At 46.2% G+C, this 17,090-nt stretch overlaps 1 protein-coding gene across 3 annotated transcripts in view; it reads right to left on the reverse strand.

Moving 5' to 3' along the window:
- Positions 1-1,743: 1,743 nt before the first annotated feature.
- Positions 1,744-17,090, reverse strand: part of LOC143804858 (nuclear pore glycoprotein p62-like) — a 111,192-nt gene continuing 95,845 nt past the window's right edge. For 2 of the 3 annotated variants that reach the window (XM_077283371.1, XM_077283369.1), the window contains exon 10: positions 10,597-13,069. In XM_077283371.1, coding sequence (XP_077139486.1) covers positions 12,784-13,069 — 286 coding nt within the window. In that variant the 3' untranslated portion in view covers positions 10,597-12,783. Of the gene's footprint in view, positions 1,871-1,999; positions 2,067-10,596; positions 13,070-17,090 lie in introns of those variants that run through there. The other variant, XM_077283372.1, reaches the window with a different exon arrangement.

The following is a 17,090-nucleotide window of genomic DNA, read 5'->3' on the forward strand; positions in this document are numbered from 1 at the left end:
CTAGCACTGGTTGTCAGAGATCCCCACAAATGTGGTCCCACGTCTAAGACTGGTTGGTAGATTTCCCCACAAGAGTGGACCTATGTCAAGGACTAGTTATCAGAGTTCCCCACACATGTGGTCCCCCGTCTAAGACTGGTTGGTAGATTTCCCCACAAGAGTGACCTATGTCAAGGACTATTTATCAAAGTTCCCCACAAATGTGGTCCCAAGTCAAAGACTGGCTGGTAGATTTCCCACTAAAGTGGCCCTGCGTAAATAACAGGTTAATAAAGTTAATTGGCAGGTAGAAATCCCCTCAAATGTGGTTTCGGGTCAAAGAAACAGATCCTAGTTTATTTGGAGCGTGTCTCCTTTAAATCAGCAGAAGGGAGTATTTCAGTAGCTCAGTCACCGTATTGCTGTGGGTTAATCACCCAGCGGTGAGAGTGAGGACTATGAGGATAGAGCAAGGGGTTAATAGGATCTATACCCCTATCTTCAGACTCTGAGGGTTTTGGGGTGATATAGGCGCTGAGATTAGCAGCGCCAGCTTGAGAGCTGTTGTCAGCCCCAGTCACTTCGCTGCAGCTGCGCTTCTGCTGTCTGATTATATGGAGCTGCGCAGTGTTTATATTTCAGCCGCCGCTCACAGCGGGGTTAAAGGACTCAGTAGTCTATGTTTTACTTTCTTATGGTGGGGGTGGTGGGGGTCGTACACCCCTGCAGGGGGAAGCCTGTCCAGCCGGAGAATATGTGGAGGCGGGAGATGGCGTGCGGAAGCGCCGGGCAGACAGAGACAATCAAGTGTCGGATGTGCAGGCGCGCTGCTGCAGCCGCGCCGCTGCTAGTTGTTTGCCGAGTGCTGGTCCCGGGACCTCCTACCTCCGTTGCAGGGGGTCTCCGGGGCTGTCTCCTGCTGCGCTCGGGTTCTCCGCTGTTTCCAGATGTCGCTCCGGCAGGCTCGCTTTCTGGCGGGTCTTCCGGTTTCCTCACCTTCCCTTGCAGGTGGTCTCTCCGTTCAGCCGCTTCACTGCGCCAGGCTGCGGCGGGGAGGCTCTTTGCTCGCCGGGTTGCTATGAAGGAGGAGGGGGGCGCTCACTGCAGCGCTTACCGCTTCTGAGTCCCGGTGTTAGCGGGGATGAGATTAAATGCAGGGAGGTCGCTGGCCACGTCACTCAGCTCTCGGCGCTTGTAGGCCCAAATCGCCGGGTTAGACCACCGCTTGTGTAGCTCTCAGCCTCGTCACAGAGGAGAGCAAGTCCATTAAGATAACCCAAGTGTAGGGTGAACAACAACCTCCGGAAGTAGGCAGAGTAATGATGAGCCCAGATATAAGGGTGGCAGTAGCTTGAGGCCTACAACTAGGCCCAGACCATGAGGCATGTGCAGAGTTTTACCAGGTGGTGATGAAAAAGAGTCCAAATTAAACAATTTTGGTCTCAAAAGGGTCCTGGTGCTGTGTAGAGACGGTATCCAACGTCAAACTGGGAGAAAAGTGATGATTTTTAGTCGATTTAGGAGGATGCACACTTAGAGCTCACAGGCAACACACCCTACTCCATTGCTGCCTAGGCCATGCCCCCCCAGAATTTAGACATTTCAGCAGATTTGGACGTTATGAAATACAGAATAAAGGAACAGCACAAGATGCACCGAATCGGAGGATTAGAGCAAGAATAGCAGTTTGTAGTATATATTTTAACTAAGAAAAATCACACAAAGGACAATAATTCAGGGGAAAAAACCCACCAAAACTTTATTTAAGGAAAACAGAAAATGTAACTGGCAAGTAAAACCTACACAACTTAGTCAAAGGTGATGGAGAATCCTCACTTCTGCCCCTTCCTCCGAATCTCACATTCTTTTGCCACTTTCCTTTCAAGAAGCACTACAAGAAGGAAAGGATCAGTAAGTCACACAGCGACGGGCAGTGCAAACTTATTTGTGCCAATTAAAAACAGCAGGCCTCCAAATAATAGTGTGAATCGGGTCTCATTCTGAACAATTCTAGACTCACCTGAATTCTGGTCGATCCACTGCAATGAATCCACATGAGCATTCAGGATTTTACAGATCTGCTGCAGCTGCAAAATACACAAAGTGGCAAGAGGGGTTCATGGTAGAGATTTATCATTTTATTAGGGGGGATTCTCTTCCATTTACTTGGTAACTTACACTTTACAATCTTATTCACCCCATTGGCTTCTTACCCATTTCGTTATATTCTATTAATCCAATTTGTGTGTGATGCATCAGCACTAAATAGTCTAAGTTGGAGAAGTGAGAATAATAGGCATAAATTACATTTATGGGATCAAATAACTAAAATTTGGCATGTGCATATGTATTTACCAATTTTGCTATGAAGCCTCTAAACATTTCTGGTGCAAGCAATTACTTTCATAAGTCCCATGTTTAGTGACAGGATGTCCCCCTGTGTGCAATCTAAGTGTCACATGTCCATCACTACATACACACCTTTTGTGAAAGGCCATGGAGACTGCAACACCACTAACCAAACACCACCATGAAGACCAAGGAGCTCTCCAAACAGCACCACGAAGACCAAGGAGATCGCCAAACAGCACCACGAAGACCAAGGAGATCTCCAAACAGCACCACGAAGACCAAGGAGATCTCCAAACACCACCAGGAAGACCAAGGAGATCTCCAAACAAGTGGGTTATCAAATAATCTCCCATTCTCTGGTGATCCCCAAAGCACCATCAAATCGATTATCAAATGGAAAGAACATAGTACCACAACAAACCTAGCAAGAGAGGGCGTCCACAAAAATCTGGGCAATGAGGGCATTAATCAGAGAGGCAGCAGAGAGACCAAAGGTACCTCTGAAGGAGCTGCAGAGTTCCAGCAGAGACTAGAGTAGTTCTCCATATGACGACAATAAGTCCTACACTCCATAGAGGTGGCCTTTATTGAAGAGTGGGCAGAAAAAGGCCTTTACTTACACAAAAATTGTAAGGCTCATTTTGAGTTTACTAAAAGACGTGGGAGACTAACCAAATGTTGGAATAGTTGCTGTTAACAGATCAAACCTTTTGGCCACCAAGGTAAACGCTGTCTGGCGGCAAACCAACACATCTCATCACCCCAAGAACACCCTCCCTACAGTGAAACCTAGTGGTGCTAACATCATGCTGTGGTGATGTTTTTGTCAACAGGGACAGTGGAAATGATCCAAGTCGAGGGAAAGATGGGTGATAAGAATTGCAAGGATTTTATTGAACAAAACCTGTTTCAGTCTGTCAGTGATGGGAGACTGGGACGGAGGTTCACCTTCAAACAAGACAATGAACCAAAGTATACTTTAAGGGGAAACGTGCAAATGTTTTGGAGCGGCCGAGTACAGCCCCGACCTTAATCCAATGGAGAATCTGTGGTCAGACGTGAAGATTTCTGTTCACCAGAGGAAACATCTAATCTGAAGGAGCTGAAGCAGTTTTGCCTTGAGGAATGGGCAAAAATCTTAGTGGCAAGATGTGGGAAGCTCATAGAGACTTATCCACAGCAACTTGTAGCTGTAATTGCCGCAAAAGGAGTCTATATAAAGTGTTGACTTTAGGGGGGTAAATAGTTTTGCACAATGAAGTTTTCAGTAATTTTGTCCTACTTGTTTGCTTCACAATAAAAACAAAACCAAATGTACAAGAACTGATGCAAACCCTAAAAAATAAAATTCTGGGATTCCAGGTTGTGAGGTAGGAAAACATTAAAAATGTCAAAGCGGTGAATAGTTTTGCATTTCACTGTATATGCACTACATTAGAACACACATGCAATGACAAAGTGAACTAGTCACCGTGTATATGGTGTCCGATCTGGAGGAGATTCAGAATAACTTGTATTTTACTAATTACAATCCCTGGTGTCCTGGCAGATGATGACAGATTTAGTCAGCCATCACGTGCCTCTAACAGCTGCAGGTGGAGCGGAGCTGTTAAATCCCGCAGCCAATCTCTAACAGCGGCATGTAACGCATCAAGTAAGCGGGGGGGGGGGGGGGTGTCACTCCACAAGTCCATTGACGCCTCTGTGACGTGATCACATGGCGCCAATGGGTTGTCATGACAGTCAGGGGGTCTGTTGATGACCCCCCATGCCTGTCATTACAATCCTCCTGTGAAAGCCAGCCTGCTGCTAGTGTTCAAGGAGATCGATTTCTGCTATCTATGTAGCAGTGTTGATGCTCCGCTGTGTACAGCACAAGCGATCGCAGCTTCAAGTCCTCTAAGGAGACTATTAAATACAGTAAAGTTTAAAAAAAGTTTTTAAAACTATGACCCCCCTTCCCCCCACAAAAGTTCCAATCACCCCCCTCTTGGTCCATTAAAAATAACTTTTTTTTTTTAATAAAAAACCGCATTAGGTATCGCCACGTCAGTAAAAGTACGATCTATAAAAAATATAAAGTAAATTCATCTGATTGGCGTTTTTATTTTTTTTTCTCGTTATGCCATTTACCAAAGTTCTTTTTTTTTTTTTTTACTGCCGCAACATTACAATATAATAAAAGGAGATCAAAACATTGTATCTAAAGGGAACCGTAAAGTAGTCAGCTTGGGGTGCAAAAAATAAACACTCCCCCGACACCAGATCCCGAAAAATGAAAATGTTACGGGTCTCGAAGAAATGACAACAAAAGTAAAAAATAAATTATTTTTGATTTACAAATTTCTGACTTTTACACCACTTAAAAAAATAAATAAATAAATAAAAAACACAAAAACCTCACACTATACATGTTTGGTATCATTTTACTTGTACGGATCTGCAGAATCATATCGTCAGGTCAGTTTTACCATATAGTGAGCATTGTAAATAAAAAAAATCCAAAAAACAATTGTGGAATTGCACTTTTTTTTGCAATTTCTGTTTCTGTTCTGTTGCGTGATGGCTGACTAAATCTGTCATCATCTGCCGGGACACCAGGGATTGTAATTAGTAAAATACAAGTTATTCTGAATCTCCTCCAGATCGGACACCATATACACGGTGACTAGTTCACTTTGTCATTGCATGTGTGTTCTAATGCAGTGCATATTCAGTGAAATGCAAAACTATTCACCGCTTTGACATTTTTAATGTTTTCCTACCTCACAACCTGGAATCCCAGAATTTTATTTTTTAGGGATTGCATCAGTTCTTGTACATTTGGTTTTGTTTTTATTGTGAAGCAAACAAGTAGGACAAAATTACTGAAAACTTAATTGTGCAAAACTATTTCACCAATAAAGTCAACACTTTATAGAGACTCCTTGTGCGGCAATTACAGCTACAAGTTGCTGTGGATAAGTCTGAGCTTCCCACATCTTGCCACTAAGATTTTTGCCCATTCCTCAAGGCAAAACTGCTTCAGCTCCTTCAGATTAGAGGTTTCCTCTGGTGAACAGAAATCGCAAATTTGTTTTGGATTTTCCAGCACACTATATGGAAAAATGAATGGTGCCATTCAAAAGTACCGTATTTTCCGGCGTATAAGACGACTGGGCGTATAAGACGACCCCCCAACTTTACCAGTTAAAAAATAAAATCTTCTTAAAAGTCGGGGGTCTTCTTATACACCCTATGTCGTCTTATAGGGCCGGTGAATATGTGCCTTTTGGGGGGGGGGGGGAGTGATCCTGATGAGGACGAGGGGGCGTCTCACAGGAAAGTGAGTATCCCCCATTACCTTATCATAGCGCTGCAGCGTGGGGTCTCTGTGCTGGGAGCGGCGGCTGCTGTGCTGTGCTGTGCTGTGCTGTGCTGTGCTGTGCTGTGCTGTGCTGTGCTGTGGCGGCTCCTCTTCTGCAGTGTGGGGCCTCTGGTGCTGTGGGGCGGTGGCGGCGGCGTATCTTCATACAGTCGGGGCTCCTCCGGCATCTCAAAGACTGGAAGCCCCGCCGGCAACTCCATGGGTACAATGCGGTCAGGTGGCCTCCGGGAAAATGGCCGCTGCTCAGATTCAGATCTCGTCCCGAGATCTCGGGAGACGAGATCTGAATCTGAGCAGTGGCCATTTTCCCGGAGGCAGCTCAATAGGTGCGATGCGGTGGCCCGGCCGCTGGGGGCTGCGCATGCTCAGATTCAGATCTCAACGAGATCTGAATCTAAGCAGCGGCCATTTTCCCGGAGGCCAGCGCATTGTACCGATGGAGTTGCCGGCAGGGCTTCCAGGCTGAGATGCCGGAGGAGCCCCGACTGCATGAAGATACGCCGCCACCGCCCCACAGGCCCCACACTGCAGAAGAGGAGCCGCCACAGCACAGCAGCCGCCGCCGCTCCCAGCACAGAGACCCCACGCTGCAGCGCTATGATAAGGTAATGGGGGATACTCACTTTTCTGTGAGACGCCCCCTCGTCGTCATCAGGATCACTCCCCCCCCCACCCACCATATACACCCGGCGTACAAGGCGATTCCCGGCGTACAAGACGACCCCCGACTTTTAAGAAGATTTTCAGGGGTTAAAAAGTCGTCTTGTACGCCGGAAAATACGGTACAAGTCTTCTTTGTGGGTTTAAAGAAAAAAAAAATTTTTGAAAAAGGGGAGAAATAAATAAAAATCCCCATGTCATGAAAGGGTTCATCATTACAGGCGTACTCATGTCAGACATTTGTGGCATCCTCACGGTATGCCACAAACTTCTCAAGGATGCGGGTTCCACCTCTGGGCCCAGCACCCCGATAATGGAAACTCCTCTTTTCACGACCTCGGTCAGCAGAGGGGTGGACGCATGTGCGCAGCTCTCTATATCTATGGGAGTCCTGACAGGAACAGAACCCATAGAAGTAGCCTGAAAGACCCCAGGCTCCCAGAGGTGGGACCCCACAACTTATTAGTAAGGTCCTTGGAGTGGGGCGTGCCCTGGACGGCCATGTGAGCGGACGCTGAGGAAAGAGCTCCCGCGGCCACAAGCATAATTATCCTGAACAGACATTGCTGGCTGCCATAAATCTAGCCTTATCTGGAAGCTGAATCACCCGAATGTGAAGGAGAGCTGTGGAGATACCAGGAAAGGCTAGCAATGACGCGGAGGAGGCAGAGAGATGCGGGGGCAGGAGAGGCTGGAGGGACCAGAGGCCAGAGCAGAAGCTGAGAAGGAGAATGCTGCCTTGTCAGAAGCTCATGGAAGCTGCAGCAAAACTTCAAAGGTTTGTTCCGGTGGTTGGTGGGGAAGAGGCTATGGAGGAGAGATCTGAAGGAGAGGAGGAGAAAGCTGATGATGGAGCGAGGGGGGCACAGAAGGGGGAAGAAGAAAGTAGCATGGCTGCAGCAGGAGAGGCTGAGAAGGAAGTGGAATTGAGAGGGGAGCCGACTATAAAGGACATCTTTATCCTTTAATCCTCTTGTAACCAGTCCCTGATTTAACCCTTCAGATGAAGAAGGTGAAAGGGAAATTATACAGATAAAGGCTGCCATACAGAAAATGGATAAACGCAGAGGGGAGGTGGAGGAGAGGATGAGTACTGCGGAGGATCATGTGGTTCAACTACAAAAAGCAGAGAGAAAGTGTGCCCAACAGATATCGGAATTGGCGGCAAAAAATGAGGATCTAGAAAACAGATCCAGAAGAAATAACATCAGGATAGTGGGTCTGCCGGAAAAAACAGAGGGGAGAAATCCTACTGAGTTTATTGAAAACTGGTTGAAGGAGAAGGTTGGAACCGAGATTCTGACAAGGGTCTTTGCTGTGGAAAGAGCGCACAGAGTTCCACCGCAGCCCCCTCGCCCTGGAGCCAACCCTCGTACCATGCTGGCTAAGATATTAAACTACAGAGACAGATATTATTCTCAGGAAGGCCAGAGAAATGGAGGATCTCACTGTTGACGGACAGAGGATTGCCATCTACCCGGATTACTCTGCTGCGGTCCAGAAACAGAGAATGCAATTTACTGGCATCAAGAGGCGACTGAGAGAACTGGGGGTGCAATACTCCATGTTTTTTTCTGCGAGATTGAGAGTGGTTGCCTTTAATAAAGCTCATTTCTTCACGACACCAGAGGACGCTACACAATGGATCGACATCAATGCCAAGAAACTACAAGCGGCGGGAGACTGACTTTCAGCGGAGGCTTGAGCCGTTATTGTTACCAAGATGTTTGGGATAAGAGAATGGGTTGCTATTTGTACCCATTTAATATCTGTGTCTCTTTCACTTTTGGAGGAGTGGAATATGACTGGGCTTAACTATTACGCCAGTTAGAGTTGTGCTGGAAAATGAGGGGTGGGGATTGTTAATAGGGTGTACTGCAAACGATGTTTTTTTTTTTTTACTCTCTTTACTTCACTGTTTGTTCTGTACTGTTAATAATTAATGTAAAGAGATGTGGTTCTGAGGGTCGCTGGAGCGAGTTAGAGGAGGTTACTTAGGTGAGTGCTTCAAACGGGCCAAGGAGCCCCACTCTCGATGAGAGGAAAATGCTTTATCTTGGGGGGAGGTTGGAGTTGGGAGTTTAAAGGGTGGGGGAGAGGGGTTAGACAGCTCAGGTTAAGGAGTAGGATTTTCTTGATGAATGTTCTGTATCATGATGGGGGACCGTATTAAAATACTGAGTTGGATTGTTAGAGGCCTAGCTGACAAAACTAGACGAGCGGCGGTGCTACAATACGCATGAGACCAGAGGGCCTCACTGATATGTCTGCTGGAGACACACTTGGTTCTTGAGAGGGTGGACGTCTTACGCAGGCGGTGGTTGCAAAAAACGTATCACTCCACCTTCTCTACATACTCGAGGGGGGTGTCGGTGTTGGTCCCAACAGGGGTGCGCTATGAAGAGATGAAGGTGTATGCTGATGTGGATGGACAGTATGTGGTAGTGAAATGCAGAATGCTTGGTATATTGATGTGTGTGGTGGCTATGTACATTAATCCCCCTTATTCGAGTAAAAAACTTAGAGAAGTGTTAGAATTGATTGGCCGGGAGATCTGATGCCGCTTTTAATTATTGGAGACCTCAACAATATATGTGATGATTTCTGGGATAAAAACAAAAATACTCAAAACAGGTCGGAAAGCCATATTACGCCGTTCGGAACATATATTCGAGAGATCGGTATGACTGATTTGTGGAGAGTGCGGCACGTGGGGGAGAGGAGATACTCTTGCTATTCACCGGCTCATGATACTTTATCCAGAATAGATATGGCGCTCGGAAACAATATGTTTGATTCTATGGTGGGAGAAGTGAGATACTTGCCACAGGCGATCTCTGATCATAATCCGATAGAGGTGGAGTTATGGCCAATGGGGACACAAGCACGGCATAGGGGAGAGTGGAAATTTCACCCTAACTGGCTGAATAGTGTGAGTTTGGAGGGCATACAGCGGGAGGTGGATGAGTTTTTTGAGATTAACTAGGGCAGCTCGAACATACCCACTATATGGGAGACGATGCAGGCATATTTGAGAGGTTTGCTGTTCATGGACATCAGTAGATGTAAGCGGCGATCAAAACAGGCGGAGAATGCCGCAAGGGAAAGGCTGAGAATTGCTGAAGATGAGATGGCTACACTGGGTACCCCTGAGGCTGGGAAACGGTTAAGGGAAGCCCAGAATAACATGGATAAACTTCTTCTGGAAAGGGCAGGGAGGAAGAGAGAGTTCCAACGACTAGCCTTTTACCAGGAGGCGGAGGTAGTGGGACATATGCTCTCGCTGGTGGCGTCGGCCCAGAGGGGTACACTATTCGTACATTCACTAGAGCCTGTTAATGGTATAAAAGTGTCGCAGACCTCAGAGATCTTAAAGGGACACTGTCACCCCCTCCAGCCGTTATAAACTAAAAGAGCCACCTTGTGCAGCAGTAATGCTGCATTCTAACAAGGTGGCTCTTTTAGTTTTTGTTGCTGTTATTCTCAAAATAAAGCGTTTTATAATTTTGCCCAAATACCTATCTTTATACCTGGAGGCAGGTCTTTGAAGCGCCCAACTGCCGTCAGTCATCTCTTCTGCGGCGCTGGTCGCCGCCCCCTCAGCGATGTTTTCCTCTGAAATCCGGCGCCTGCGCTCTGCTCTTCTGCCTGGAGCAGGCGCATAGAGCATTGGCCGTCCTAGCTCTGATGCCGGGTTTCGGTCTGCGCCTGTGCGGGCAGTGCGGCCACCCTGCTACTGAATCCCCCGCCCCGCAGTGTGTTATGCATTATGCACAGTGCGGGGCTGGGATTCCTAGGCACGGCACAGGCGCAGTCCGGAACCCGGCATCTGAGCTATGACGGCCAATGCTCAATGCGCCTTCCCCAGGAAGAAGAGCACAGCGCAGGCGCCGGATTTCAGAGGAAAACATCGCTGAGGGGGCGGCGACCAGCGCCGCAGAAGAGATGACTGACGGCAGTTGGGCGCTTCAAAGACCTGTCTCCAGGTATAAAGATAGGTATTTGGGCAAAATTATAAACCGCTTTATTTTGAGAATAACAGCAACAAAAACTAAAAGAGCCACCTTGTTAGAATGCAGCATTACTGCTGCACAAGGTGGCTCTTTTAGTTTATAACAGCTGGAGGGGGTGACAGTGTCCCTTTAAGGGTCTTTACTGACTTCTACACGGATCTGTACTCCTGGTGTGGACCGACAACGTGGCATTTCTAGAAGGTATTGTCCTACCTAGACTGAGTGAGGAGGATAGGGAAAGTTTGGAGGGACCTATCACGGACGAAGAACTAAGTCGAGCTTTAAGAGCCATGGCAAGAGGTAAGGAAATTTATAAGGAAATGGAGGAGGTGTTGCTACCCAGATTACGAGTAGTTTTGGAGGAGGCTAGGAATGGGGGGATTCTCCCAGCCTCTATGAGGGAGGCCAAAATAGTTGTAATCCCGAAGGAAGATAAAGATTTACGACTGCCTGAATCATATCGCCTGATTTCTTTGCTCACAACGGATTTTAAACTTCTGGCTGGGGTGTTGGCGGCCCGATTATCAGGTGTTATTTCTGGGTTGATTCATCCAGATCAATCTGGCTTTATGCCAGGCAGGTCCACGGCAGTCAATCTTAGAAGGCTTTTTTGAATTTACAATTGGGGGCTGATAATGGTGGGCATAGAGTTATTGCTTCTTTAGATGCCCATAAGGCATTTGACAGTGTGGAATGGGGATACTTGGGCAGGTATTGCAATTCTTTGGCTTCGGCGCACAATTTGTGTCCTGGGTTCAGCTATTGTACGCGCAACCATCAGCTAGGGTGACAGTGAATGGGGAGCTTTCTCACACGATAAGGCTACATAGAGGGAAGAGACAGGGGTGCCCGCTCTCCCCTCTTTTGTTTGCTTTAGCTGTGAAGCCGCTGGCCGCCAAGATCTGACAGTCCGCTGAGGTCTCTGGGTTTAAATATGGATTGATAGAGGAAAAGATTGCGCTTTATGCGGATGATATACTGCTGTTCTTGAGTGATCCACATGATTCATTGAGTACATAGCAAAACCTCAGTGACATTTTAAATGTCATAGAAATGGGGATAAAAGGCAGCTCCCCATATAAGAAAGAAGCAAATACCCACTCCAAAGATCATAAAAGACAGAGAAACCGGAGCAACTAGGTATAAAATTATTTTTTTTATTATTACTAAAGATAATACCAAAAGAGTGACACCAAAATATTAGATAATATACAAATACAGGGTAGAAGCAGAAATGCCCAGAGAACATCCACCATTGCACATGCCCATATAATTAAATACATGCAGAGATCAATAGATAAAGTGTCAGTGCATGAGATTACAGTATCATGGTAAGATAGCCATTACAGGTGCGTCCCTATATTAGTAATACCATCAAGAGAGATCAGCAAAGAGGCAGAGCTTACCAAGGTCAGAGCTTACCAAGGGCAGAGCTGGGGGACCCTCGACGCACGTTTCGCGTGACAGAAGCACCTGTCAGATTTTAGAGCGACGGGAGTTGAAATCCTTTTCCCAGCTACAGTCGGAATATGGTCTTAAGGCATCTGGGGGGTTCCAATATGCACAAGTACGGCATGCGTTTGTGGCCCAGAATGAGGGGGAGTGTTTCCAAATTCAAAACGACTTAGTATTAGACTACATCTGTGGAGTGGGGACAATGAGGGGTGCTATTTCATCTTTATATAAGGGATCTACGTCACACTCACCTATTAGAATATCTGATTGGTGCGAGGGCTAAATGGGAAAGAGAGCTGGGTCGTTTAGAGGATGAAACGTGGGAGTCTCTATTAGAATGGATACCAAAACTATCACTGAATGAGCCTTATAGGGTCTCCCAGCTTTATATTGTACACAGAGTGTATAGATCCCCGGATGTCCTGTATAGAGCTGGGCTGAGATCTGACTCGGAATGCCCTAGATGTAGGAATGATAGTGCTGGAATGTTTCATATGTTATGGTCGTGTCCGAGATTGACTGCTTTTTGGTTGGTGGTTGTAAGCCGGATAGAAGGGGCATACAGATGTGTAATTCCAAGAGAACCTTTGGTGTGCGTGAAAGAAAACTGTGGATAACAAGCTGAAAATAGCAATCGTTAGACTACTATACATGGCTCGGAAGGTCATAGCCAGAAATTGGATCAAAGAGGAACCTCCCACGAGAAGAGAATATCTTAAATATGTGAAGCAGGTCATTACCCTGGAAAAGGGTGTATATCAGAAAAGAGGGAAGATGGGCCTGTTCGATAAATTGTGGATGCCCTGGTTGGAACTAGGCTACTGGAGGCTAAGAGAAGTTAGACGTGAGGAGGGTTCGCCCATATATTTATGGTGTACTCGTGTACAAATAAAAGTTATTGTATATGGATAACGTATATAATACTACAGGATATGTTAAGAGGAAGGCGTAAGCTGTCTAAAAGGGAAGGAGGGGGCAGGATGGGTAAGGGAGGGTTAAGAGTGGGGAAAATGGAAATGAATACCTTAATGTGAAATGGTTTATTGTACTCTTATATTTAATAAAAAACATTTGAGTAAAAAAAAAAAAAAAAAGGTCCTTGGAGTAAGACCCCTGTATGCGGCTCCTCACCGGGGTGCTGGCGTCTCCAGGACCTGCCTTGGTGTTCAGATGATCGATCACGTCCTTCAGATCCTGGGCCATGCGCTTCAGTTGGGCGTCAATGTTCTCTGCTAGTTTGTATCTGTTGGAAAAATAAAAATAAAAAAAAAGTCAGGAGAATAATCCTCATGGTTTGTTAGAATAAAACGAGTTTTATTCACTCATTCACAACCAAACCTTCATTAGTCGAATATCCACTGCAAATTCAACCTTTTCTAATGACATCCTAATAATTCATGTTTATCTTAGTCATTTTTTTCTCTTTTTATGAGAAGTAAAGATTTAAGAACTTGGGAGCAGCGGGGTTCTTTTTCTTTTGCTGCGAGAGAAGCTTATTTTTCCATTGATACAGCCGCCGAGGGCTTGTTGTTCCTTGGATGTGGTAGAATATCCTTATGGAATACCTAAATCAAAGAAACATCTGATAACCTGCTCTTTTAGGCTGGTTTCACATTTGCGTTTAAAAACTCAGCGTTTTAAACGCAAACGCAGGTGGTGAAAAAACGCATGTAAACGCGTGCAAACGCTGCGTTTTTTAGACGCATGCATTTTTTGCATGCTGTAAAAAAAACGCGGCGTTTTGCCGCATTTACATGCGTTTTTTCCTGCGTTTGCGTTTTTGAAAAGCATGCTGAGAAGTGTGTGACAGCTGCCAATCATCAAAATCAACAAGAAAACCCACTATAAATAGAAATAGCTAGGGTTAGGATCCCTAGGGTTAGGGCCTAACCCTAACCCTAGGGATCCTAACCCTACCCCTAGGGATCCTAACCCTAAACCTAACCCTACCCCTAACCCTACCCCGGATCCTAACCCTACCCCTAACCCTAGGGATCCTAACCCTACCCCTAGGGATCCTAACCCGGATCCTAACCCTAACCCTAGGGATTCTAACCCTACCCCTAACCCTAGGGATCCTAACCCTAACCCGGATCCCAACCCTACCCCTAACCCTAACCCTAGGGATTCTAACCCTACCCCTAACCCTAGCTATTTCTATTTATAGTGGGTTAGGGGTAGGGTTAGGATCCCTAGGGTTAGGGGTAGGGTTAGGATCCCTAGGGTTAGGGGTGGGGTTAGGGGTAGGGTTAGGGTCCCTAGGATTAGGTGTAGGGTTAGGGTTTGGATCCCTTTATCACCTTGATGGTGGGGGGTGGCTTAGCAGTGTGTATTCTTGTTTTTTTCTATAAAAACGCATGCGTTTTTAACGCAAACTAACGCATGTGCTTAAAAACGCATGCGTTTACATAGACAGCAATACGTTTTTTTGCGGCAAAAAAAGCCTCTAGAAATTACTACATGTTGCATTTCTGCAACCAAACGCAAGCAGAGAAAAAACGCATGCGTCGACAAACGCGGCAAAACGCATGCACACAAAAAGCATGCGTTTTTAATGTTAAATATAGGGGAAAAAACGCATGCGTTTTTTTGCGCTAAAACGCAGCGGCAAAAAACGCATATGTGAAACCAGCCTTAGTCATCTGACCTGTGATTGGCTGCAGCGGTAGTCTGACTTCTGGAATGAAGCAGTGATCGCTCACAGAGCCAGTGTAGACCTCTGCAGTGACCAGAGCCGGATTCGTGGGATCACTTGAAGGTGAGTCTGCTACTGGTTTTCTGCTTTTTATTCACACCTTAAAAAGAGGTATTTGAGCAGCTCAGAACAATGCGGTCTTACTTCCTGACTGCTTGAGGCGCCGATGTTCCTCCTTGAGTGACCGTTCTGGTGAGCAGATTCATTCATTACATAGAGATAACCCGTGAATGTGAAAGAGCACACGGCTCTGGAAAGGGAGAGCCGTGATGAACTGCTGTGGAAACTGATACGAGCCCTGAGCAGAGAGGGAGGGAGCTAAGCTGCTGTATAGAAACCAGCTGGTGAGAGGTGAGCAATGGAAGGCTTGTTCTCCCTGGGATTTTGGATTTGCACAAAATGAAGGTAGAATTATTTCCTGGTTCCTGTGAAATCTTGAATTGACCTTTGGGAAGAAGGCCGGGTCAGTTCTTATGATTACTCTGTCCTCCATAATGGTAGTATATGGAGGATTTACCAAAATGGCTTGCAGCTCGCAGATATGCCGAGCCGGTGTCAGGGCAACCAGAAGCACTGTTTTTAAAGTTAAGGCCTTCTCTGAAATAGAAGCAAGAGGCTCGAAAGGAGGAGATGTTAAGGCATTTAGGACTAAATTTAGATCCCAGGGAGCCACGTTTGGTAACTATTTTGAGGGTCTCGCTGCAAATGAGGCTCGGCTAAACCGGTAGACCCAGGGGTGATCTGCAAGTTTTTGGTCAAATAGAGCACCCAAGGCAGAGACTTGAACCTGTAAGGTGTTAGTAGATAACCCTTTTTCTAGCCCTTTTTGAAGGAATTCTAGTATCTCTTTCACCGGGACTTTTTGGCTCGTATTGGACAACTGTTGCCCCGAGAATTCCAGGAACTTTTACCATATCTTTTGGTACTTGTCCAATGTTACTTTCTTTCTGCTGGTGAGCAGAGTGTCTACTAAAGAGTTTGAGAAACCCTTTGCTAGTAATAGTTGACTCTCAAGTTCCAGGCGGTGAGATGGAGTCTGTGCACTTGAGGATGTAGGACCAGGCCCTGGTGTAGAATGTTTGGGATGTCTGGGAGGATCCATGTGTCCGAGATAGATATGCGCCTGAGCCATGTGAACCATGCCCTTTTCGGCCAAAACGGTGCCACGAGGATTATCCGCGCCCTGTCCTCTCAAATCTTCTTTAGAACTATCGGAATCAGTGGAATTGGAGGGAATGCATACCCTAGGTGAAAGTTCCACCGGTGCAGCAGTGCATCTACTCCCCCCGGGTGTTCTTTTGGATTGAGGGAGTAGAACCTGTTTACCTGTCGGTTTTTTCTTGTGGCAAATAAATCTATCTCTGGCATGCCCCAGATGGCACAGATTTTCCCAAACACGTCTTGGTTCAGGGACCACCTGGCGTAATACATGACGGCTTAAGAAGTCCGCCACCAGATTTTCTGTTCCCTTTAAGTGTGTTCCTGATAAGGACAAAAGGTTGCTTTCTGCCCATTCAAACAGTTGTTTGGCTTCTGACATCAGGGATGTTGATCTTGTTCCCCCTTGATGTTTTATGTAAGCTATCGTGGTACTGTTGTCGGATAGTATTGTGATGTGTTTCCCTTTGACTCTTTCCCTGCATGAATAAGTGCTCGCCTTACCGCTGTCAATTCTTTTAGGTTGGAGGATGCTGTTCTCATTGAGGGTTCCCACAGACCCTCCAGAACTAGGTCTGACAGATGTGCTCCCCAACCTAATGGCCCTGCATCTGTAGTTAGTACTACCGGGTCTTGAATTGACCATGGTACCACATTTTTGTAAGTTTTCCGTGCTCAGCCACCACTTCAACGATTCTTGCACCTGCGGTGATAGAAAAAACTTCCGATTCAGGTTGCATGGAACCACTGACTGTTCAGACAATATCTGGTGTTGTAGTTCTCTTGTATGGGCTTGTGCCCACTTTACTGCCGGAACTGTTGCTGTTAGGACTCCTAGCAGTGACATCGCGGACCTTAGAGAAATGGGTTGAGTCGTCTGTACCTGGTGTATTTTTTGAAGGACGGAGTGGACTTTGTCTGGGAGAACGCATTTTTGTTCGATTGAATTCAACTGGATTCCCAGGAATCCCTGTATCTGGGTTGGATCTAATCTTGACTTTTTGAGGTTTATTATCCAGCCCAGAGTTGTTAGTATTTCTAGCACCCTTGTGACAGCCTTCCCGCATTTTTGTTTGTCGTCTGCTACAACAAGAAAGTCGTCTAAATAGGGGACCAGGAGTATATCTTCCTTCCTTATGTAGGATGCCATTTCCGATATTTTTGTAAATATACGGGGAGCAATTGAGACCCCGAAGGGAAGGCACTGATATTGTAGGCGAGTGGGAACCTGAGCAATTTCCACTACCAATCTTAGGTATTGTTGGTGCTCTTCGCAGATTGGTACATGGTAATAGGCGTCGGTTAAGTCTATTACCACCATGTAATACCCTGGACTGAGTAATTTCACTGCCGACCTTAATGTCTCCATCTTGAATTTTTCGGTTTATATCGGTTTAACGATTTTAGATTG

This window comes from Ranitomeya variabilis, chromosome 2 (assembly GCF_051348905.1).
Source record: "Ranitomeya variabilis isolate aRanVar5 chromosome 2, aRanVar5.hap1, whole genome shotgun sequence".
Taxonomy (NCBI): Eukaryota; Metazoa; Chordata; class Amphibia; order Anura; family Dendrobatidae; genus Ranitomeya; species Ranitomeya variabilis.